Here is a 25,052-nt window from a genome sequence, read left to right as displayed (position 1 = left end):
TCAGGTTGGCTGCATATTACTGATTGGTAACACTGTGCATGTTCCTGTCATTGTGGTGACAGCAATGCTATAATCTTCGGTGTCTCTTACAAGCTCCCAAAATGAAAAGTAAGAGTCTCAGGATTTGGTCGTATCTCTGTCAAGAATAAAAATAGTCAGGAGATGGTGTCAGACACATTTGTGGTTTGGTTGTATCTTCGGGCCAGCTGCAGCGTTCACGGTCTGACCTCAACAACCACATCATGATGTGACTCAGCCCCGGTCCTCCAGCAGGCTAATGTGGTCTGGTGAGCCCCTGGCCGCAGCTGCCGCCGACCAGGCACGGAGGTCCGTGGGGCTTTCTGTGATCCAAAACGTCTGTAAAGGATCATTATGCAAACCAATTGGAGGGCAGATAAAACTCCTGTTGCTGAGTGGATGGAGTCTATATCAGCAGGACAATTCAGACTAACCGCAATGAACACCTGTGGCACACATACGGAAAATATGACTCATGTGCTGCTGTTTGTTGCTATGGATACATGTGTTTATCTTTTTAAGTAGGAAATTATCTTGTAGCCACTGAGACTTGGCTTTTATTGAATTAATAAAGGGCTCACACATCATTAATGCGCACACTGTATTTTTATTTTTTTATTGCTCAGTGTTCTTGCCCATGGAATGAGGTTAAGGTGGCTTTAAACAAATAAGATGCAAAAGAAGAGTCAAAAGAAAGAGGGAAAAATAAACATCATTAAGACCTGACCCTCCTCCTCTCTTCCAAATGTGGTGAGTCTCGTGGTGCCAGACATGCTGACGACCCGGGGGCCGTGTGAGCCAGTAGCCCGTCTGAAGCCCTGCCGGTCGGTTGTTAAGGCGTGGGCTAATTTCCTGACTTTGCCCAGGGATGAAGGGGGGAAGCAAGGGCACTTAGGAAAGGTGTCACATGTGATCCCAGCAAGGAAAGGGCAAGAGCTCCCTGTGTTTCAGAGTGGGAATAAAATACTACAAGTCTATTTGCTGAAGGTGGGAAACACATTTTCAGTAATTCACCTCCAGCATGAACTCAACAGTCTAAAAATATTCCAGTTTGGATTGAAACTTGAAATTCCAGAGCCCAAACGTGAGTTCCTGGACTCAAGTGAAAGTTGCTCATGTACATTACATTTGTATAGGAGCCTGTGGGAATAGTAAGTAGCAGCCAGTAGGAGGGAATGCAGTAGCCTCTCCAGGTCACTCCTTCTCTATATGGGGCCGTCTGAGGAAGGTTTTAAAAGCAGGTCCTGGTCCTGATGCTCCTCCCTCAGAGAGACTCCTGTGATCCTCTCTTCACATTTACACACACAAACACAAAAGTATGTCCGGAACTATCCGCAGCTTTTATTAGATTTAACATGACCGTGTTGCCACACTTCTAATTCAAAAAGGAAGCAAGGGCATAACTGCACCAGTCACAGTCGACGCAGACATACGGGAAACTGCGTCTGTGCCACATACTGATAAGTCACTACAGGGAAGCGGCTGATCCGGGAACAGTTGGAAGGACAAAATGGGTGTTTGGACGACCCTGATTCTGGCCTTGCCACTGCTATTAAGTCTGTATTCCTATGCAGAAGCCCAGGCTTTGGGTGAGTGTTAATTTGAAGTGCTTTAACTTGCTTTTCATATCAGTAATTCAAAGTCATTACAGTTTTTGCAAAGTGTGTCATATTGATTGGTGATTACGAGAGACTTGGTTGCTGCGGGGGATGACAAAGATTTAAGAAACTAAATCATCTTTTTATGTTTTGTTTCTGTTGAAACTTCTGCACACACACACACACACACACACACACACACACACACACACACACATGGAAAGATGTCTTTGATTTTAATTGCACGGTGGATTCCTCTGACATCCAGCTTTTGATGCAATCCTCCAGTTTCATTATCTGTCAAAAAAGATTTAATGGCTTCACCACTGGGTATTTTAACATACTATATGTATGAGTTCAATGTATAATGTTTAAAACAGACACTGTGAAAGAGAACATCATATTCTTACCCAAGGAACACAAAGGATTAGATATGACGTATAAAAATCACTGAGGTACGAATAAAATGCTAATATCTTCACCATTAGTAAAGTTGAATACATTTTTGTGTTTGTGACAGGAGGTAGACAAAGATACAGAAAATAAGTAGACAGTTTAATACACCCACCCTCTGTGCAAAAGTAAAGTCATCCTGTTTTTATTTACTTATTTATTTATTTTCATCCACCCATTTGCATCCCGTTGATTACCTAAGTGCAGGAGGTTCAGCTCTCTGTCTCGTATTAATTCAAACAAAGTCCCAGCTGGGTCACACACATGGAAATCATCAGATATGATCTGGGCTCGGTATTGTGCTTCAAGTCACATATACACACAGACTCACACTCGCACACGAATGAGTTCACCCAAAGAAGAGCTGCAAGACAACAATATCATTGTTTACGGTTTATCAGCTTCTTCCAAATCACCTCCCTTGATTGATGACACACCGCTCATGCACCCATTAATCCCGACTATCTTTTGCCAATAGCTGCCTTATGTTATGTATTAAACAAGTCCAGATTAATGGAGTTTAACGTGTATCATTTCCCTTGCATATGGCTCATTGTCAGCATGATTGGAATTCACTGTCCTCAAAAGGAGAGAGACCAATTTGGAGCTGTGTAAGTAAGCTTTTAGTAAGAGCTAGTTTTCATCGATATCAATGTCACCACGATGACTTCACCAGGAGCTGCGGTCACTGGAATTTGAAACACATTTTTGACTTTGTGGATAAAGTCTCACTGCTTACTTAAGCTTATCTTTAAAGTGGCTATCATCTCTTCTTTTATAATAACAATATAAAAAGAGCATCAAATGACAATGTGGAAAATGAGTTACTTCCAGTATGGGCCCACAGAGAATCATCTTCTGAATGTGCAGCTTGGCTTTATGACTTTCAACTCATTGTTTAGCTGTCTTATTCGTTCTCATAGCACATCTTTCAGCCAAAGCAGGCAACTTTCAGGGGGGAAAAATCCTCAAATCAGCCACTTTATACTACTTGCTCAGCATCAAACAGCAGACAGACTAGGCACAGTGTAGCAGAGCAGTTAAAAAGCGAGTGACCCCAGAAAATACATCTTAGGTTTAAATAAAATAAAAAAAACAAATTGAGTTTTCTCAATTTGTTTTTTGTCACCATAAGCATAACATTACTATTATCAAACTACTTTCCATCCCAAAATATAATATACTTCTCCTCATATTAGCTACTATATACACTGCTAAAGTGTGATGTCACTGTTGATGTTACATGCTGATGTTAATAGTACAAATCCTTCAATTTACTGCTAGTGGTTTACTTCTAAACATACAACTTTAAAATATCACACAGCTTGTCACATATAAAGCTTTTCTTAAGCATTAAAGTGAAGAATGTCCACCATTTGTAGTTCTTATAGTATGTAATTTATAACCGTGACAGATTTGTATGCTGGTGTTTGGCAGAGGATAATATGCTGAATTTCTTTATGGCTGTAGGCAGAGCTGGTTTTATGAAGCTTGAAATCAGAGGTTAATCTGGGGGTGAAATGAGGCACTTTTTCCTGATCTCTGCAGTAAGACGACCCTGACCTCCACATAGCCCTCTGTCCAGAAGATTTAAGAATAGCAGGATTGTGTGTTTTATGTGCTAGTTTGTATGTTTGTACAGCAAGTGTGCAATGAGGTTTATTTCTTTTGTGCTGTTTGAAGGTGGTAGGGGACAGACGTATAAGAACAAGTATAAGAACAAATAAGAACAATAACTATAAGAACAAAAACGAGATCTCCTCCTTAAACACACTTCCCAATCTTGGTTGACATGGACAAGTCTCTGGAAGCATTTGCTCCCTCACAAAAGAAGGACTTGCCCACTGCTTGAGGGTACTTGTGTATTCATGGTGTGTGCAGATAGTGAACTAGAGATTCACTGCACATCCTCGCATGGCCTGTCCAGCTCCCAAGTAACTTTATTAAAAGGAAGAGGCTAAACATGAGTGCAAGTGTCTCTCTGGCGTTTCACTCGCACTAAACAGCCTGTCAGGAGATATGCCTAAATTCTCCCATGCGTCTCTCTGCATGTCGCTGAAAATTATTACATATATATTTTATCAGCTGAACAGCTTCACAGCAATACAGATCTTATCAAAAATTACAAACATGCCTTCAGAGTACATAACTCCCATTTTGAAAACCACCTTGTTGTGATTTCTCTGAGCCAACTTTGTTTGTCAAGTTTGTTCTGACTGATTGACAAGACCAACAAACACTGGGTCAACATCATCATCTTGTCAGCTCAGGATGTGTTTACGTGGCTGCAGGTTGTAAATATTCATATCTCATCATCCATTACTCATGTGCTTTGCTGCTTCTTGCTTTTCCATCCTTGTCAACAGTTTATGATCTGCTCACCTCACCTGATTGCCTGCCAGACCTGCTGCAGGGGGGTCTGGCTGAGCAAGGAGTGAATGAGGCTTTTATCCTGACCTCCTTCAAGCTGCAACCCAAGTCCGGAACCACTGTGTTTGCCCTGTACAACCCAAGGGACAACAGCAAATACTTTGAGTTCACTGTGATGGGGAAGCTCAACAAAGGTAGGAGATCATGAAAGAGCTCTGACACAATTTAATGCTGTAAATCAGTAGTTTTATAATATCAGTCACTGTGTTGTATTGTGATTAGCTCATTGTTTTGGTTCACTATCACCACTCTCATCAATTTAATTTCAAATAGTCGGCTTTTAGAGAAGAAGCTCTTAAGAAATCGCAGCACCAAAAAAGCAGACAATGTTAGCAAACGACTGGTGAAGGTAGTGGATCCATATATTCCCCTTGAAATTTGGAGAAGACTTAAATAGAACCAAAAAGAAATGTAAATGTTTGATTTTGAAATGTTTTCTGTGTTCAAATGTTGCACCCCTTTTTGCAAAATATCAAAACACCAGTAAAACACCACACACTACAAACCCCTATAATAAAGCCAACAAAAACTGAAAACTCATTGCAAAATTCTTGCAAATCCAAGCCACTCAACCTAAGTTATACTTTGTGTTTAGTGCTAATTAGTATCCTAATTTGGAGAATATACAGTATAGAGAGTATACAGAATAAATTGTACAGCCACTAGTGCCTTTAGTCTTTGTAATATTGATGAATATTTTCCAGTAAATGAGGCCATAAACTCTTTCTCCTCTATTTCTCCCTGTTATCGTTCCTTTGCTGTCACTGCTGCCTCTTTCCCTTTTCTGTCCTCTAATAGCTGTGTTACGCTACCTGCGGAGTGACAAGAGGATGAGTTCAGTAACCTTCAACAACCTGGTGCTGGCAGATGGCCAACAACACCGACTGTTGTTCCACCTGCGGGGACTGCAGCAGCAGGGGCCAGGTGGGGTGGAGCTGCATCTGGACTGCAGGCTGGTGGAGACGGTCAGGGATCTCCCTGCTGCCTTCCAGGGTTTGCCAGCAGAGTACGGTATAGTGGACCTAAAGACTATGCAAGCCAGAGAGCAGGTGACCCATCACTTGTATTTCCATACAATAATGAATATGTAATGGCTCTGCAGGTTTCCAAATGACTCAGTTGTGCACTTTGGTTTGGTTTCTAACAGGAGAGTTTAGACGAGCTCAAGCTTGTGGTGGGAGACACATTTGAGAATGTTGCTTCATTACAAGACTGCCACTTCCAACAAAGAGACTCTGTCCAAACTCTGGGTAAGATTCTTGCTTTTGAGAAAATGCCCTTGGAAACAGCTAAATGTTTCCCAGGAAAACAATCTCAGATGTACAAAAAACTAGTTAGTTAGTCAGAATGACTTCACCACTGCTTTAGTCAAACAAACTGCGTCTTTCTTTTAGGGGTCAACACAAAGCAGCTGTCCAATCAAATGCTGGAGTTAACAAAAGTGATAAATGAGCTGAAAGATGTCCTCATTCAGCAGGTCAATACCTCTGACTGTTCCTGAGGTCATATAATCTCTGCTTCATCAACTCTGACCTCCCATCTGCATCTAACCTGCTTATGTTTGACTGTTTTGCAGGTTAAAGAGACCTCATTTCTCAGAAACACGATCTCAGAGTGTCAGGCCTGTGGTAAGATAAAACAGTCACGTGCTCACTATAAATTGTGGTGCTTAATGACTGTAATAAAAATATCAATATGTTTTCTCTGTTAAAGGTCTTGGTGGCAACGAGGTGGTAAAACCAAGGTGTGGCCCAGGTGTCTGTTTCCGTGACAACATGTGCATAGAGACAGCGGATGGTGTTGAGTGTGGACCCTGTCCTGATGGGTACACAGGCGATGGTTTTAACTGCGATGATGTGGACGAGGTATGACTCATTGTGTGTGTGTGCGTGTGTGTTTCTGGACCTGGCTGCAAAGTAAAGAAATCTTAAACTTCTATTTAATTATAACCTTGTTATTTTGATGTTAGGAAAAGTTGGTCTAAAAATTTAAATATTTAATTCATGTATACCCAGATGACAAAATAGCATCACTATCACAATGAAAAACGTCATTTTGTGAAATCCACCAGTTACTCTCACTTTACACGGAAAGGAGCCGAAAGGAACATCTTTGAACTGTAGCATCCACTTTGCATGCATTTAGCATTGTTCTGTGACACAACTGTCTGTGTATAAAACAACATTTTTGCACTTATAATTTAGCATTATAGCTGTAATGAGACAGTGGGCTTCTGTGTGTTGCTGCAAAAACTGTGTTACTACACTGTGTTACTAGTGTTACTACTAAACAGTATTTAGTAGTTTAGATTATTAGAGCATTAGTATGTATTATTTGTTTTTTGGACAGGTAGTTTTGCCCTTATCCACAATATTGTCAGCAGAGAGATTTTAGACAAAAGTGAGGTGGAATTGCATTCTAACAAGTAGCTATGATCTTGGACCTGCTGAAGGTCATGGTGATGCATTATTTGATGCTCTGTATTTGTAAATGTCTGAAATGATTGCATACAGAGGAATTTATTTTTTAAACTTGAGTTCTGAATGAGGTGACATATGAATTTTAAATAGTTTGAATAATTTAAAAATGATGTCTCAATTGGTCCATAATTCATTTCACAGACTTTTTTAATTTAGACAAAAAACCTGGCAAAATGACCATGATTGGCAATCAGGTTCTAAAGACACAGCAATGTTATATAAATTTGGCTGGGACCAAAGCTGCAGGTAAAGGTAAAAGTTTAGGAATTTTGTGAACTTTAACTTATGGCTGTTGCAAATTGAGGTCTTCATAAAACTGGAAGTTCAAGTGTGCATATGTGTGTTTGCACTGACCTCCTTTCTAAGGACTGGCCCCTTCAGCATTCTCTGTTTTGCATGAGCAAAAATTAAACCTAGAAGCTTTTGGGGAGAAGCCCTCTAAGAATCCCATACATTTTGAAGCCTCTGCACAGTTCATGTCCTCCTTTTTGCAGTGCCAGTTTAACCCCTGCTTCCCTGGAGTGAAGTGTGTGAACACTGCCCCGGGCTTTCGCTGTGATGCCTGTCCACTGGGCTACGTAGGTCTTCCAGTGGAGGGTGTTGGCATCGTGTTTGCTCAAACCAACAAACAGGTAAAGGAGTAGATAAAATATGGATGATACAATATCAATATGAAAGAAAAATAAAACAGGAATGCCTAATAGCTGTTTACAGAATATGTCAAGGAGGACATGTTACTTGTCAGTAATTACTAGAACAATTAGACAAAGAAAAGTAGGAAGGTAAAGTGTAATTTTCACATCTTACATTTCTATTGCACAACACAGGTCTGTGATGACATTGATGAATGTAAGGGACCCAACAATGGAGGATGCACTGCAAACTCGATCTGTCACAACTCCGTGGTATGATTTCTATAACATATCAGCTGGGCTCTGGGACAGTTATTTAATTTGTGCAGCTTTCTAACTGCTGTCCAAATAAGCTTATGAAGTGCTGTTATCATTCCTGCACAGGGCTCCTATCACTGTGGCAGCTGTAAGACAGGTTTCACAGGAGATCAGGTGAAGGGCTGTAAGCCGGAGATCAGCTGCGGCAACAGCCTGACCAATCCCTGTGATATCAACGCCCAGTGTGTGTTAGAAAGAGATGGCTCCATCTCCTGTCAGGTAGGATTTCACACCACTCACACACTTTTATATGCTACCTTCACATAAGCTATACATAAGCACATCTCAACTTACTTGCTGTCGGATTTTCTGAAGAGTTTCATTTGTCTTGTCAGTGTGGAATTGGCTGGGCCGGTAACGGGTACCTCTGCGGGAAAGATACCGACATTGATGGATACCCAGATGAGAAACTCAAATGCAAGGATATGAACTGTAAAAAGGTAACGAAAGCGTAGTAAGCTTTCGGCAAATGCAGCTTCACCGAGTGAATGAAATCCCTTTTAATATTAGAATGTGTTCACAGGACAACTGTGTCTTTGTTCCAAACTCCGGCCAAGAGGATGCAGACAGAGATGGTCATGGAGATGCTTGTGATGATGATGCAGATGGTGATGGTATTCCAAATGTGCAGGTTGGTGGAAATGTTTTCACAAGTTGAAAATATCCAGTACACAGGGGCAGCACATTGTGATTGTTTTATGATTAACTACATAGATTACATACATTAAATACATGTTTAGTCTAATACAGGTCAGAAGCTTAGATTAGCACAAGGACTGTCTCACTCTGTCCCTCTGTTTCCAGTCTTAATGCTAAGCTAAGCTGACGGGCTTCTGGCAGCTTCGTATTTACTGCAGAAACATAAAAGCACTTCTCATTTCAATCTCAGCAAAATGTTAAACCACGTCTTTAATCAATAATTAAACCATCATTATTGCTCAGAGAAAACACAAACACATACGGTTCGCTGTGAGTGAGACTTTCGCATGTTTCTGTCTGTCTCAGGACAACTGCTGGTTGAAGCCCAACATGGACCAGAAGAACACCGACAAGGACAGCCATGGTGATGCTTGTGACAACTGCCGCATGGTGGAGAACCCTGACCAGAGAGACACTGATGGCGACGGCAAGGGGGACGCCTGTGATGACGACATGGATGGAGATGGTATGGGGAGAAATTACATCACAAACACTGACGCTTATAGTTATATAACCTACATCACTGAAGGCGTTTGATGCTACGACTTACTGCTCTGTTCAGTCCTCCACATTTTGATCCATGCTTAAATTACACAAGAATTGCACTAATTCAGACTGACTTCACACAAAATTACATATTTCTCAAAACACTGTTGGGGAATGACATCACAGACGATTTTTTGGGGTTGTTTGAGGAAAAGCACTGCAGAAATTTAATAAATATATAAAGAAATAAATGTGAAAACCACCGGCCGTCAGACCCCAAAGCAGACGCAAGCTTTGATCATTCACCAGTCTGATTACACCTTAAAACCCCCCACAGGAGTTAAGATAGTTTTCCCTCTATCTCTGCTGCTTGACCTTTATGCGATTTTGGTGCTGCTGCTGCCTCCCTGCGATGAATGAAAAGTAGCTTCTGCACACAAACTACTGTGCACCTACATAGCAAGTGCAACAGTGCAGCCCAGTGGTGATGTTATAAACAACATGCTATAAAATTACTCAGCTGAGATCACACAGTAACATGAATTTATTGGATTTCTACGCATTCAATCATCATCAATATATGACTCAGTTACTTAGTCCTACTTACATTAAAACATAACTTTGATTTTAGAAATCAGAAACTAATTCAAATCTATCAAATCAGTTAACACTAAATGATTGTATCACTGCAATACATTTTGGCAACACCCATATTTGTGTGTAATTTAACTGGGAAATAAGATTTTTTTAGTTTTATACAGGGCTGCAACTAAACAGTTTTTAATATTTTATGTGATTTTTTTTTACATAATTGTTCAAATTGACTGATTGATAGATATTCTGTAAAATGCCAATGAAGAGCAAAAAAGAATAAGAATAAATTGCAATAAAAATATGGTCTATTTTACTACACTAAATGGTACTGCAAAGGTAGCTCTTCAGCTATTCAGTACGTTCCTTCTTCGACAATGCTATAATTATACATTGACAATATTCTTTACTCGCTGCTGTAAAAGGATTTAGAAGTGGCTTCACTGCTAAATGATAATAACCATCCACTCTGGGCAATCAGGCCTGAAGAACTTCTTGGACAACTGCCAACGTGTCCAGAACAGAGACCAGCTGGACAGGGATGGAGACGGAGTGGGAGATGCCTGCGACAGCTGCCCCGACATCCCTAACCCGAACCAGGTTAGTCAGTGCCAAATAGATGAATTGATCTGTGGCACCTGCACAAAAGTATTTTCACTTTCCCCACCTTTTATTTTCATATAAATCCTGTAATCCATTACATCTAACAACAGCGTTTCAAATTAAGGTTTTACATATTTGCTCTGTTTCAGTCTGACATTGATAACGACCTGGTTGGAGACTCCTGTGACACAAACCAAGACAGGTTGAATACGATTACAGCCTCCGTGTTAACTTGTACTGTAGCTATTCAGTGTTTTTATCAGTACTACAAGTGCTACAGCTTTTATTTACATCATGTTCTCATCACTTCCTCTGTAGTGACGGTGATGGTCACCAGGATACCAAGGATAACTGCCCATTCGTGATCAATAGCTCCCAGCTAGATACTGACAAAGACGGGCTTGGTGACGAGTGTGACGATGATGACGACAATGACGGGATCCCGGACGTAAAACCACCAGGACCAGACAACTGCCGGCTGGTAGCGAATCCTGACCAGACTGACGACAACAGTGAGTCAAAGACATCACGCCTCACATTGACAAGAGTTTACAGTAATATTCAGATATTATTGTTCATATCCTAAGTTGATATGTTCATAATTTCATCTCAGGGTCCAATTTCTCGCTGGACTGTTACTGACTGCATGCAATCTTTGAGTCCCGGTTTTACACCATCTCTGCTCAAGAGAACAAGCAACATTATGTGGCAATTGTTGCATCCATATGGCAATTTGTGTGTAAAAATGGGCTGTGAAGTCAGGGAGAGTGTCTGCTGGAAGTGAATGTCAGGGCAGCTTTGATGGGCAGTCAGGGAGTTGTAGAGAGGAGAAAGTCCTCTAGGGTTTCTCTGTGTGATCAGCTCTGTCCTGACCGACCTCTCTCTGTTCATGCATTTGCTTGTTTCATCAGGTATCTTCATTGTCAACTGTGATTCTAATACTGAGAACATTTTCAGCAATTTGTTTCCTTCCATTCAATAGTCCACACTTCATTTCACATAGTACATGATAAATAAAAAGCAGAGCTGCATAACACCACTTAATGTGCCGGAGAGACTACATCCCACCATTTTTTACCATGGCAAATGCAGCATGGCAGTTTCTAATTCAGAAAACCCACTCACAGCGGGGTGCAGACCAGACTGAGCTTCCACACAAGTCCATCAAAATTAATTGAATGCAACAGGCAGTTCAGCCTTGTCCTTTTGCTAAAACGTGACTATTGCTTTAAGAAAAGACTTAATCTGGCTCATAGCAGGATGTTTTGTATTCTGGCCTTGCAGCTCTACAGCTTCTAAAGGACACGTTCTTTCAGAAAGAGCCATATTTTTGACATTTTTGGAGAAGGTCTAAGTCTAAAATCTCCTCATTGCTGCTAAATGAAAAACAAACTGGTTCTTAAAAGAAGCAAAAGACTCTCACGACGTAAAAATGTCTTCCCTCACGTCCTGTTCAAAAACAATAAGACAACATTGTAATGACATAAACATTTAAGGCAGTCTAACCCGCACTCTGTTGTCCCTCAGGTGATGGAGTTGGAGACGTGTGTGAGTCTGATTTTGACCAGGACAAAGTGATAGACAGAATTGACAATTGTCCTGAGAATGCTGAGATTACCCTGACAGACTTCAGAGCCTATCAGACTGTGGTGTTGGACCCTGAGGGTGATGCTCAGATTGACCCCAACTGGGTTGTTTTGAACCAGGTGAGATTACTAAAGGTTCTTAAGCTTTCATCTTTATGTACACTACATATATTAAAGATCAATATATAATCAATATTTTCATGTGAGACCAGTCCCTCATAGAGGAGAACCTACGGGGAGGAAACACGGAATCTGTTCTCTGCCCTTTTGATACCTAAGTAAAGACATCAATGTGCAAAATTCATCATTAACAACACTCATTTTTACACAGGGAATGGAAATCGTTCAGACCATGAATAGTGATCCAGGACTTGCTGTTGGTAAGATAAATATCTGGACACATACTCTTATAAAGAATCCCACCTGAACAAAAATAATGGACAAATTCATGCCACTTTCTGTTGTTAGGTTACACGGCCTTCAGTGGAGTGGACTTCGAGGGGACGTTTCATGTTAATACAGTGACGGATGACGACTACGCCGGCTTCATCTTTGGCTACCAGGACTCGTCTTCCTTCTACGTGGTGATGTGGAAGCAGACTGAACAAACATACTGGCAGGCAACACCCTTCAGAGCTGTTGCTGAGCCCGGTATCCAGCTTAAGGTACAGTCACGTCACAAAGTCAGCCACAAATCTCACAATCATCAGTCACAATCATCCAAACTGTGGATATATTTTCCACATTTCTGTCTGTCTCCATTGCTCCTCACATCTCTGTGTCTGTTCCTCAGGCTGTGAAGTCCACAACAGGACCTGGAGAGCACTTGAGAAACTCACTGTGGCACACAGGAGACACCAATGACCAGGTCCGTCTGCTGTGGAAGGACCCAAGAAATGTAGGCTGGAAGGACAAAGTGTCCTACCGATGGTACCTGCAGCACCGCCCACAGGTTGGATATATCAGGTACGACAAAAGCTGTTTTACAAATATGTCCTATGCTGAATCTGCTTATTTATGTGGTTTACAGGAACAGTCTGACATTTCGGAATTTACACTTATTCGCATCCTTCCTAAGCGTTAGACAATAAAATAGCAGACATGAAACTAGAGCAGCACAGAGCAGCTTAGCATATAGTCAGGGGAGCTAAATAACCATCTCCTGGCAGTAATTTCAAAGGTAATGTCTAGATATGATTGTTATACAAATGTTCAGAAAGAAGCGAAAGTGTATTTTCCTAAATGTCAAAAGTAGAACACAAACAAAGTTTAAAAAGAGAATAGAAGTCACCTCTGGTCTTTTGTTTAGGGCGCGGTTTTATGAGGGATCGGAGTTGGTTGCAGACTCCGGTGTAACTATTGACACGACCATGAGGGGAGGACGACTTGGTGTGTTCTGTTTCTCTCAGGAAAACATCATCTGGTCTAATCTCAAATACCGCTGCAATGGTGAGAAGCCACTCATGTTATTCTTTTGTTCCCTGAAGCTACAGGATGTATCACTTTTCTAAATATTTTAGCAGAGATGTGCTCCATAGAAAGGTGCTGTTGCCGCCTTTCGTGACACAGACTTATAGCACAGCACTGGCAGAAATATTGATTTCTATAGGTTTATGATTGAGCTTAGCTCTTGTAACCAATCAGAAAAGGTCAAACACTGTGCACCATGTGCTGATGCTTTTGCATGTCTATGAGGCGTCACAGGCTTTGACCTACCCAGGGCTTCAGTTTTAGATGCCCTGGGTGAATGGGTTTTGGATTCTCACGCTACAGCTAAATTGTAGCTTTAATGTGACAAAATCCTAGAACTTATTTTTTTCGGTGCTGTTTTTTATTTTTTTTTATTTTGCCACACACCTAACACTGTGCCTCGAAATATGAACTACTTTGCTCCAACTTAATTCAGACATGTATGTTCTTCAGAGGATGTATCAAATTAATCATCTTTTAACATCTCATCTAGTGCCATTATCAGGTCAAATCTTTAATTTTAAAATATACACAAATCTTTTAACAAATAATTCCTTAGGCCATAGCCTTGCATTGATTTAGTGTTAATTAGCATGTGTTAGCATGTTATTATGTGAACATGAAAGCCATTTGTATACCTGCGAAAATCAAATCTCTTAGTATCACCTTTTTAAGGGTATTATCGTGCTGATATTAGCTCTTACCTCAAAGCACAACCAGCAGAATCAAACATCTTCTCTAAATACTTGTGTCTGAAAAGGTTTATTATTTATTATTAAATATTATCTTGTTGTTACATAAAGCAGACCACAGCTGAGAATCGAGACAGTTTGGCCTCTCTCGGTTTTAGATTCTGAGCTTGTCGCATTGAGCCCTACATTCTCTCTTCCACAGACACCATCCCTGATGATTTCCAGGAGTTCAGCGCTCAACATGGTATTGACTCACTCTAAAGTCAAATATAAAGCAAGTACACCAGATCTCCAGAGATTGTTGAGTGTGTATGTGTGTGTGTGTGTGTGTGTGAGGGTCTATTTGTGTGTTGATGTGTACAGTTTCTGTGCATGTGTGATCACTATCCTTGTACTGTATGTGCATATTAGCACGTCTGATTACTCTTCCGTTTAATCATCTTTTAAAGGCTCCAGCTGAGCTCGTTATGCAAAATATTGTACGTTGTAAAGACTTTTTTCAAACATGATGCAAAATAACATGAGAAAATGTGACATCTTCAACAAAAAAGGCTGTTTTTTTTTTTTTTTTTTTTTTTTTTTTTACAAAACTCAAAGAACCTCGTTATAATTCGATTCCACACAGCAGTTATTGAGAAAATGTTAACCCATGTTCATCAGTAAAAGAGCAGCAGCATGTCTTCTGCATCAACCTCATTCGATCACACAGGGGTCGTATTGTATTGTGTTTAACCATCAACGTGGTATTTTTGCTCCTTTTGTGGAGTGAATGGACAGTTTTGTATGACTCAAATTTCCGATTCTTACTGTAGATGTTTAACTTAAAGCTCAGTTGTGCTTTCGTTTTCTCCTTTCATCATTCTGTACTTAAGATTTTGATCATTTCATATGTATGTAGCCATAAACCTTTCCAACATAAAGGTTTTTAAAATATGTTGAAATCCTGTGTTGAGTTATTTAGAAGGTCATATCATCAGGTAATATTATGATTTACACGTTTTGATGTTTAGATGTGTTTCTTATGTAACCAGTGTTTATTTTGCAAAGGAAATGCATGCATGCTCCAGAGAAACCACATGAAGGCATGAAAACAACCGCTCATAACAATCCTTTTCTGCATCCTTGTGTAATTAGCACATTCTCCTTTAAACTCAGGATGTGTTACTCCAGAAACACATCCTGTTTTGCTTGAGCCGGAAATATTTTCCTATTAAGAAGATTAGCTGCTGAGATGAAGAGAGAAACTCTCTGCTCCAGGCAGAGTTTTTCCAGAAAAGAGATGTAAAGGGAGCTTTTTTAGGCTGTAGCATAGAGAAGAAAGGAGGAAGAAGAAGATAAAGAAGAAGAAGAAGAAGAAGCAGCTGCATAACATGATCAAGATTCTGGCTTTTTTAATCAAGTATGTACGTATTCTTTCAGTGGCTTAGCTGGTAACTTGTAGAACAGATCTGTAATTAATCTTCAACTCAAAATGCTTGCTATTGTAATAATCAGAAATAATATTATGTAACTGGAAAAATTGATATCGGCATGGTATGCACTCTATTACTTGACTCTATGTTGGGCATTTTATGAATTAAGAAATCAGGCTGACCAGATTCAGCAGATACAGCAGGGTTTTCGCAAATTCAGTTTGTTCACACATTGACTGAATGTGTTGTTTTTAGCCGATTGATTGATTGTTAAAATTAAAATATCTCAGCGTTTCATATCATATTGCACCTAAACTTTGCAAATTTCAATTAGCACAAAAGCACAGATGAACAGTTTCTGGCACCGCTTAACTTATTTTCATCCTAACATGAATGAATCAAACAAGCAACTCGCAAACAAAGCAATAATCAAGTAATCAAAGTTTGTTAAAACCATAATAACATGATGTTTTGAAGATGAACAGTTTCTGGCTCCGGACAAATTGTTTGTGAGATTATAATGTACCAGAGACGTTATTCATCGCTTCCCTTTAGCCTATATAAGAAGTTGCTGCAGAGTTGTCTCCAGCAGCTTCCATATTGATTGTAGCACAGAAGAAAAAGATGCTGCCAGCAGAGCTGAAAAGATCAAGAGGTTTGCTGCTCACTGAACAACATAAACGCGCCGAAGGTTTCATGCAGAGAACTGTGACTGACAATGTTGACGGTAACAGTGTGAAGTTCTTCTGGAAATCTGCTTTGATCACTTCTTCAAAAAATATATAAAGATAAAAAGAAAAGGAAACTATGCAGCAAACATGTAGCAAGGTTTATATTTCAGCTCACACTTCGTCATTAGGAGTGTTTCCTCCTAAGGGAGTAACGTTTGCGTGCTGAGCAGCATCCACTTGTCTAATTTGCACGCGAAGGAAGGAAGGGTGGATAACAATGCCTGACAATATCAGCGTCCATTATTATATTAATCATCACTCATAACGTAATGCCAGAAGAAGAGTCAGGGGATCACCGAAGAGTACGTTATACTGTATCCTTGGTGTCTTTACATATTTCGTGACAATCTGTCACACTGGGCAGATGAAAAAGTGATGATAATGCTACAATGGCACTAGATGAAGACTTTGGGTCCGGCAAAACTCACTGATTCAGACTCTGGAAACTATCATCCAACAGTTAACAAGGTTTTCACCCTGGACAAAAGTTGCTGTGTGTGGCTAAAAATGCAGTATCCCAAGTAATTTTCTAATACAGCCCTACAGTCTATCAGCACTAAAACCGGTGTTGCGTGATTATATTTAACCTGGCAATTGTGATAAACTCTCATAGCAGCAGGTATGGACAACAACAACCAGCATTCACACGAGGAAGCTTCAGCTCAATCCCTTTTCTTCAGAGCTGTGCAGCTTTTCACTGGGGACATGCGCACCTGTAGAGAGTGGGTGAAAAGTAGGTGATGATCTGTCTGTTGTGAAAATGCAGTGAATTTGAATGATTATAAATTTAATATTTATGGAATTTTGTTCCGTTTGGCATTCGACGAACTAACATCGCTATCTATCTACAATAGAACAGTCTATAGTAATCCAGCTGGTGGACTGGATTTTCCGTGGGATCGCCCAGGTGATATTTGTTAACAACCCTCTCAGTGGGCTCTTGATCACGGCGGGCCTCTTCCTGCAGAACCCTTGGTGGGCTCTGAATGGCCTGCTGGGTACTTTGGTTTCCACTGTGTCTGCAATTGTGCTGCAACAAAACAGGTCAGAGGCCATTCCATTATTCTTATATGACTTCAATATAGAAGAAAAAACATTTTTCCTACCACAAAGCTATGACTACTGTCTCTCTCAATTCTATTCCCTGGGGCTACACTTTGTTAAGCTTTCACACTGTGCTATTTAAGCAGTTTGTATCTCATTTAACTGTGTTTTGCACTTATGTTGTCTACATCTGTCACGTTCACCTCAGGGAGGCCGTATCAGCCGGTTTATATGGCTACAATGGAACTTTGGTTGGCATACTGATGGCTGTTTTCTCTGCCAATGGAAGCTGGTACTGGTGGCTTTTACTGCCAAATATCTTCATGTCCATGCTGTGGTAAGTGTTCTGCTATAAAGACTAATCAGATTTGATTGCCCACAAACACAAACGTGCATACGATAAAAAGGAAAGACACAAACAAAGAGCAAGCAGTGAGGGCCAGGAACCACATTCAACCTCAGCCATCAGAAATCCTAAATTGATCTTCTCACTTCTCACTCTAACTGCACAAAGCAGTTTACAAGAATGAAGGCAAAGCAACCATTTAAAAATCTCTCATTTCTATAGAGTAATCAATGTTACTGACTGAAATGACAGCTTTCACCTAGAAAATTAACATCAGCTAATTGAAAATGCTGTCGCTTACAAACTAGTTTTAAAACGGTCAAAACAACATTTAATGTTCACATATTGTAATGAAGTAAAGCTCCAATAACTGCCAGCAGTAGATAGAGCGCACAAACAAAAAATAAAGTCATGGAGGTGACATTCATTCCCAGGGATTCTCTGAATGGATTCAACTGTGACCAAAATATAGATGCACCTTTGAATACATTATTAATAATTACAATTTCTTCAGAATTGTTTATTATAAAAACTGATTTCACCCCTTAAATTCGACCAGTTCACATTGCGCTTTACACTTAACAAACCACCTTCTGAATTTGCCAGGGGCAGCACCAGAAGCACACACACTCATTATGAGCGCTCCTGACACAGGCTCACCAACAACCCCGCGTCGTGTTGTTGCACTGCAACGTGGACTTACTGTAGTTAGTGCCATGTGTATAATACGCAAAACTGTAAGATTAGAGTAGCAAATCCATGTTTGTGGGGTTGGTTGGATTTATGAGGTCAGTTACCATGTTGGATACTATGTGCCTTTCTGTCCACAGCCCAGTTGTCTCAAGTGCTTTGTCCTCAGTTGCCAACAAATGGGACCTCCCAGTAGTCACTCTGCCCTTTAATATTTTGGTGTACCTGCACATTGCAGCTACAGGAGTCCATCACCCCTACTTTCCTGAGGTACAGTACAACCCTTCTACACACGCTTGAATGTACATTCACAGTGGCTACATGCAAATCAAGCTACAAATATTTAACCTATTTTTTCTACAATTTCAGGTGGATATCCAGCCGAAAATCCCTCTGAATGACTCAATGAAAAGCCTCAGTGTCTTTCAGGTATTACAGGAATGATAATGTCCCAATAGCTCTTTAAAGGTCTGCACACAATCGTTACAGAGGCTATTTTGCACATGTTTTACCTTAATGAATAAAATGTGCTAATTGTAAGTAAATGGATGAACTTTTTTCGCAGTTATTCCTGTCGGTGCCAGCTGGTGTTGGCCAGGTGTATGGCTGCGACAGTCCTTGGACAGGAGGTCTCATCCTCCTGGCCCTGCTGCTCTCCTCACCAATTATATGTTTCCATGCCATGGTGGGATCTGCTGCTGGCATGATGTCTGGTAAAAAGACTTTGCACAGAAACACAGTGACTGCCAAAGCTACAAATGGCTTTTCAAAAGGCCAAATTGCATTGTGGTGATTAGACTAAGCCATTTTATCTAATAATGCTTTATTGTGCATTTATAGATAGGTAATATGAGATATATTGAATGGAGAATATTGTGCTGTCCTCTGATATGTGGTGCAGGACTTGCTCTGGCAGCTGCTCACAAGGATATTTACTCAGGACTGTGGGGATATAACAGTGCTCTGTCCTGCATTGCTATTGGAGGGGTCTTCTATGTCATAACATGGCAAACACATCTATTGGCAGTAATGTGTGGTAAGAGCAACAAACAGTATAATCGCCTGTTTTCTGTTCCGCACAGAAAGTGTTTTTCATCAACAACATGATATTCTTTGTTCCCAGCACTTCTCTCTGCCTACATGACTTCAGCGATCTCAAAACTGATGTCTGTAGTAAGTAAGAAACTTTCTTCCCAAGTCAAACTGTATAAGCATCATCTGAACACTCACACCATGTGTCACGCTCTGCTCTCCTATGGCATCCCCTTTCAGTTTGCATTACCGGCCTGCACGTGGCCTTTCTGCTTGTCGACTCTCATCTTCCTCCTCATTTCCTCTGAGATTGCAGCCATCTGCAGACTGCCTCTGTCTGTGGTCTCGTACCCTGAGGAAAATCGACGCTACCAGAAACAATTAAAGGCCTCAGAGAAAGTTCAGCACAGTCAGCAGAGGAGCAGCCAAGAAGAGGCCTCGCTGAAGGACTACGAAGGACCAAATACCCCGTTTGTTGGGGAGAAGGGCTGCAGTGAATCTGTATGAGTGGAGCAGAGTTAGTGTCTCTTCTGAGATGTGCATCTAGTTCACTTGTTTCAACATTTTTGTCGAGTACACTTTAGGCATTTCCTGTCTTACATAAGAGAATTTGTTATATAAAATGTCTGGCTTTTTACGGAGTAATTTCTAAATAACGCATTTTCTTCTGCAGTGTATCTACTTACACAGCAGAGGGCAGCACTTTCCACGAAAAGCTCACTGTGCATGTACTTGATGACACTGAGAGAAGCACTGAGCAGATTTAAATGAAAGAACCCAATTTTTGAGAATCTATATTCGTCAGCATTACCATGCATTTTAATAAATGTTTATCTTTGCAGGCACAGACAGTTTTGTGTTTAGCTTTTGATTTACAGTAGCTACAAAGCAGCACAGATAAAAGGAGTTAACAGCAGTTTTTGTTCTTGCTGGTGATTTAAATGCAGCAGAGCGTTTTATCAGTGCAGACAGCGAGCTGTAGCGGAGATTTCATAAAGTGCCCCCAACCACAAACACCCTCTTCTTTGCCAGGCATAATCTATCACTGCCTTCTGTACTCCAATCTGCCCTATTGTTTTCTCTAACCATTTCACTTTACCCATCGTTCTGTTTCATGCTTTCTCTCTCTCTATCTCATGAAATAACACGGTTTAACAAAAGCACTTTTTTTGCACATCTGCTGCAACTTCTTCACATTTCCTGACATTCTCTCCGTTTGTTGTATTATCTATATTCATCCCTTCTTTTGATGACAACCCTTCCCCTTTTCCTTCAAGCAAGCAGCTTAAGATTTCTGTGACAAACAAGCCTCCAAGACGACAGCTGATAAAACAGACCGAGCCTCGTCTGGGTCTGTGTCTGCATTCATATTTACATTTACATACACTATTTATGTGTCTTAGTGATTGCCATCTGCCTGTCTGTGTATCTAGTGCACCGAGGCACATGGCACATTAAGTCTAGCCAGTTGGACAGATAGGAGACAGTCACACTCCTAGAAATGAGTGGGAGCTGTGGTACATCGGGGACGAAGGTGTGAGACAAGGGTAGGGGAAGAAATTGAAAATGAAGACATCAAATTTTCTTGTGCGGGGAAAAAAATACGACTTGTTATAAAACTGTTTATGTTTCTTGAATGTATATGTACATTTCTTTTTTCCAGTCTGCCCTTCATTTGAGTCCTAACACCTAAAGTAGTAGAATCAAACCATTTTCTGTTTTCATATTCTTATGGCACCACAGCGTGAAACTTTCATAAGTGCTGCTGATACTATTTTGTCTAATGTAATGGTGCCTGTAGGTAAAAGTGACCTCAGTCTGTGGATCTTTCTTTGGCTTTTCACACAGCGTTGATTCATACAGTGACCTTTGAAGGACAGAGAAAAGTGCTGGAAGTGGGAGGATGCAAGAAGAAGTTGGTGTAATTTCCCCTGTGCGGGTGCTGTGCGCTCACAGCAGTGTGATTCACCTTCTCGAGTCCCCTGCAGGCACCGACTGCTCCCACAAACCATAACATGGGGAGAGTGAGACAAAGCCGAACCTGTGAAGGATGAAAGCTGGTCACACAGTCACATAGTTCTTAATGCACAGAAGAAAAGCTCCAGCTTGTTAAGAGCAGCTAAACCTATGTAGACCAAACTATTTTATAACTGCTGCTAAAAACATTTCATGAACAACAGAAAGACAGACAAATAAAATAACACAAGAATGGAAGAAGTATGTATATAGATATTATATAGAGATGTCCAAAAGTGATGCCAACAGATCATATATGTAATCGTCTACTATTGAAGACTGTTAGTTAGACAATTTCAAAGAGTTATTTAGCAGACTAAAACTATCTAAAACAAATTACAGGTAAGTAGCAAACATCAAGGGTAACGTGTGGTTTCAAGTTTCTTGCCCAAGGACACTTAATATGTAGTGGAAAAGGACTGGGAGTCAAACCACTGACCCTGTGACTGCTCTACCAACTAAGCTTTTGTGTTTCGGACGGTTTTTGAGGGTTCGACAAGTTCACACTTTGCTACAGGGTGAACACATTCCCTGGCCAAATCCCCACTACTTTCTACTTGATGTATCCCATCAGATTTGTTGCTAACATGTTAGACCGCTTTGCTTTGCTGTGTTACCTTATTTGATAGCAGTAGTGGACATTTAAGGGGAAACGTATTAGAAAGGAAACGTGATGTAAGTGTCAGCATCCCAACCTCTAAGCCACAGGGACACCGCCTTTGAGGCTGTGTTAGCCTGCCTCTTGGTGGCTGCACCGCAATCCTTACAGTGGGCATTCAGTTAAAAATATTAGTAAGAATCTATTAATCTGTTTTTGTGCAACAAAATATATAAATAAATAATAATGGATTCAGCAGCTATTCACCAGAAGAGATTAAAATAAGGGCTCCTAAAAACAGTTAGACCTTCATGCTAATAAAATATCACTGAACAGTTAATGGAATTAATAGTCTACAGCTATGGTGGAGGCATTTGTATTTGAGTCATGATGTCAAACTTATGACACTAACAGGGATGTTTCAAAGTTTTTGAACCTTTTAGAATTTTCTCTATTTTTGCATAAATAAAATAAAAACTTTTTTTTTTTTTTTTTGCTATCTTGTCCTAAACCATATAAAGAGAACCCAATAAAATACACGAGACACAAAATGCACAGTGATCAAATGTTAAATATTTGCTGTAGGATAAAGGATTAAGGCCCGGACTCTGACTCATTCCAAAATGTTACATTTCTTCTACTTAAAGCATTGTTTGGTGCAATGCTTTATGTGTTTGTGGTACTTTTTTGCTGCACGATCCATTTTCTTTTTAGGTTCAGACAACAGATAGTTACCTTTTCCCTTTACCTTTTGTTTTTTTTTCTGGTTACATTTTCCTATATAATCTGCTTGCACGACTTAGAATTCATAGCTTCATCAATGATGGTAAATGGTCTGCACTTATAAAGCACTTTTCTGCCTTTTTGGTACGCAAAGTGCTTTACACTGGCTCTCATTCACACATTTTAACAGTCACACGTGACTAACAACGTCACGGTTAACAACCCCTAACAAACAACCCCGAGATTGGTGGGCGACTGTAGCTCAGGAGGTAGAGGAATGATGGCAAAGAGGCAGCAAAGCAGGCTCAAATTATAATACTGGCAACGCCAATTGAGCAGTTTCACAGATGGGATAAAGGTTCTTATGCTGGAATGGAGTGTTTCCCAAGTTCGGTTTCCACAGAAAATTCTTCCAGTAGCCTTCTGGATTATCCACATTGTGGCAGCCATGTTCTTTTGGAGAATAGGGGCTTCATCCTTGCAGCCCTGCTATTCACACCATTGTTGTTCAATGTTTTTCTGACAGTGAACATTGAACACTGACATTAGCCACTGCAAGAGAGGCCTTTAGTTTCCTAGACACTCCTCTGGGGCTCTGGAGCTCCATGTGAGAATTAAACACCTCTGTTAGTCAGCCAGTCCTGGGGATGGTAACAGTGGTGTTGAATAATCTCCCTTTAGTACATGATCTTCAGGCAAGTAGCGGGGACCAAATTCTTTACAAATCTTCTGCAAACCATTACTGCTCTCCAGCACAGGAGCAACTTTTCTAAAGTCTTATGTCATATTTATGCAGAAATGGAGTAAATTCGAAAGGGTTCGCAAACTTTTAAGCTTCGCTTTACATCATCGTACCTTAAAACTTACCAGCATCATCAAAAATCTCTACAATCTACAACCACATCCCCACTTATGCTATTTTATTTACTTATTTGCTTTTACCCTTAGCATTTATGTGTGACATATGCAGTATGTGATCATCAAAGATCCATGTCTTTTAAGGACATACTGGATTGGAAAAAGAGAAAACACACATTTAAGTTTATAGTCTACAGTTAAAAACTAGGGCAGAAACAAAAGTAGAGATAGTGGCTGTTCCCTGTAGCTACTACTGAATGTGCGAGAACAGCAAACACCACCATCAGAACACAAGGCTGCATGTACTGTAAGCTGTCCGCCTTCTCGTCTCCTAACAATACCAGTGTCAGGACAGCTTGGTACTTTAATTAGCATTATTTTCTCGGTGAGTGACAGGCAATTTTGTATGTGTTTCTATGAAACCAAGAGTGTGAATCTGTGAAAAACAGGCCAAAGACACAGTCAGACTGTTCCCGTGGGCAGGAAGAATGAATGTTGTGAAAGAGGCTGTTCTGATTCACTCTATCCTGCTCAATGTGTGAATACTATGTAACAAGTGCTATCTAGTGCATGACGCTCCTGGCTCACCGTGTTCAAACCAAATTTGTCTGCTGTTTCCTGTAAGACGAGGAGAATCCCCAGGAAATTCCATCCTCCATTGGATGAATGAAGCATCACAGCAGAGGAAGCATCGCCATGTATGTACGCTCCCTCTGACACTTGATTTCTATATCCATGGCTGCGCAGTTGGCTCTGTGTCGTAATCTTGTAGTATGTGTAGTATGATCCCTAAATAGAAACACTGACTCTTTTTCCAACAGAGAGAAAAAGTGGCATTTAAACTGATGACTTGAGGCATTTCATCAAATGAGTGATCAGACACAGAAAATTGTGGGTCTGGAATATCTGCATTTATATAGCATTTACATGGCCTGTCATTCATCCATTCTCACACAAACACATTGGCAAAGCTGCCATATAAGGCACTGGCCTGGCCTAACACAAGCAGTTCATCCTTTTTTGCCAAAGACACATTGACATGTAAAGCCAGGACGGGCTGGGGTCTCAACCAGTGGACAACCTGCTCTAGTTACTGATCCATAGATGCCTGCACTATATCATAGCGGAGACAGTAGACAAGGTCCCCAATGGGTAATATATTCGGCAGTGATTTTACACAAGAATGATCTGCCAATTATTTTCTGTATTAGGTTCTCTCTTTGAAATGTCACAAACATTTGTAGAAACAAATCCCAGTGTGATTTTCATCACTTTTAAATGCCATGTTAAAATGTCTTGTTTTGGCCAAGACTCCAAAAGCCATAATTTCTTATTGTGTGTAACGAAACCTTCACATTTTAAAAGCTTAAACCAGCAAAGGTTTGTGCTTAAAAACAGAATTGATATTTAGAACAATTATGTCAATCAATGTAAAGTTAGTCTAAGATATAAGTTCATGCTCAGCACAAACCAACTTGTTTTACTAATGGGTTTAAGCCTTTGCCCTTATCACATATAATGTCCACTTAATAGCTTTTCACTGAAA

At 40.4% G+C, this 25,052-nt stretch overlaps 2 protein-coding genes across 7 annotated transcripts; both read left to right on the top strand.

Moving 5' to 3' along the window:
* The first annotated feature begins 1,262 nt into the window (after window positions 1-1,262).
* thbs4b (thrombospondin 4b) lies at window positions 1,263-14,638 on the top strand. Its single transcript, XM_067484696.1, has 22 exons — window positions 1,263-1,607; window positions 4,436-4,633; window positions 5,298-5,548; window positions 5,647-5,749; window positions 5,894-5,976; window positions 6,076-6,127; window positions 6,213-6,364; window positions 7,474-7,611; window positions 7,807-7,884; window positions 7,996-8,148; window positions 8,265-8,369; window positions 8,453-8,560; window positions 8,935-9,094; window positions 10,187-10,305; window positions 10,458-10,510; window positions 10,627-10,820; window positions 11,836-12,014; window positions 12,226-12,274; window positions 12,363-12,559; window positions 12,688-12,860; window positions 13,204-13,343; window positions 14,259-14,638. Exons 1-22 carry the CDS (start codon window positions 1,529-1,531, stop codon window positions 14,315-14,317), a joined length of 2,823 nt encoding a protein of 940 aa, XP_067340797.1. The 5' UTR covers window positions 1,263-1,528; the 3' UTR covers window positions 14,318-14,638.
* A 148-nt stretch (window positions 14,639-14,786) lies between these two features.
* LOC137103939 (urea transporter 2-like) lies at window positions 14,787-20,088 on the top strand. 6 transcript variants are annotated; one of them, XM_067484699.1, is made up of 10 exons: window positions 14,787-15,455; window positions 16,816-16,932; window positions 17,054-17,243; window positions 17,452-17,580; window positions 18,420-18,549; window positions 18,649-18,708; window positions 18,845-18,992; window positions 19,181-19,315; window positions 19,403-19,452; window positions 19,552-20,088. In XM_067484699.1, the coding sequence occupies exons 2-10, from the start codon at window positions 16,821-16,823 to the stop codon at window positions 19,816-19,818; spliced, it is 1,221 nt and encodes a 406-aa protein (XP_067340800.1). In that variant the 5' UTR covers window positions 14,787-15,455; window positions 16,816-16,820; the 3' UTR covers window positions 19,819-20,088. The 6 variants fall into 6 exon arrangements, with proteins under 6 accessions (XP_067340800.1, XP_067340801.1, XP_067340798.1 ...); XM_067484700.1 differs by having other exon boundaries at window positions 16,813-16,932; window positions 19,621-20,088; XM_067484697.1 differs by having other exon boundaries at window positions 16,813-16,932.
* The last annotated feature ends 4,964 nt before the right edge of the window (window positions 20,089-25,052 follow it).

This window comes from Channa argus, chromosome 18, assembly GCF_033026475.1.
Source record: "Channa argus isolate prfri chromosome 18, Channa argus male v1.0, whole genome shotgun sequence".
Taxonomy (NCBI): Eukaryota; Metazoa; Chordata; class Actinopteri; order Anabantiformes; family Channidae; genus Channa; species Channa argus.
The sequence above is the reverse complement of the archived record's forward strand: the minus strand, read 5'-3'. Positions and strand labels throughout refer to the sequence as shown.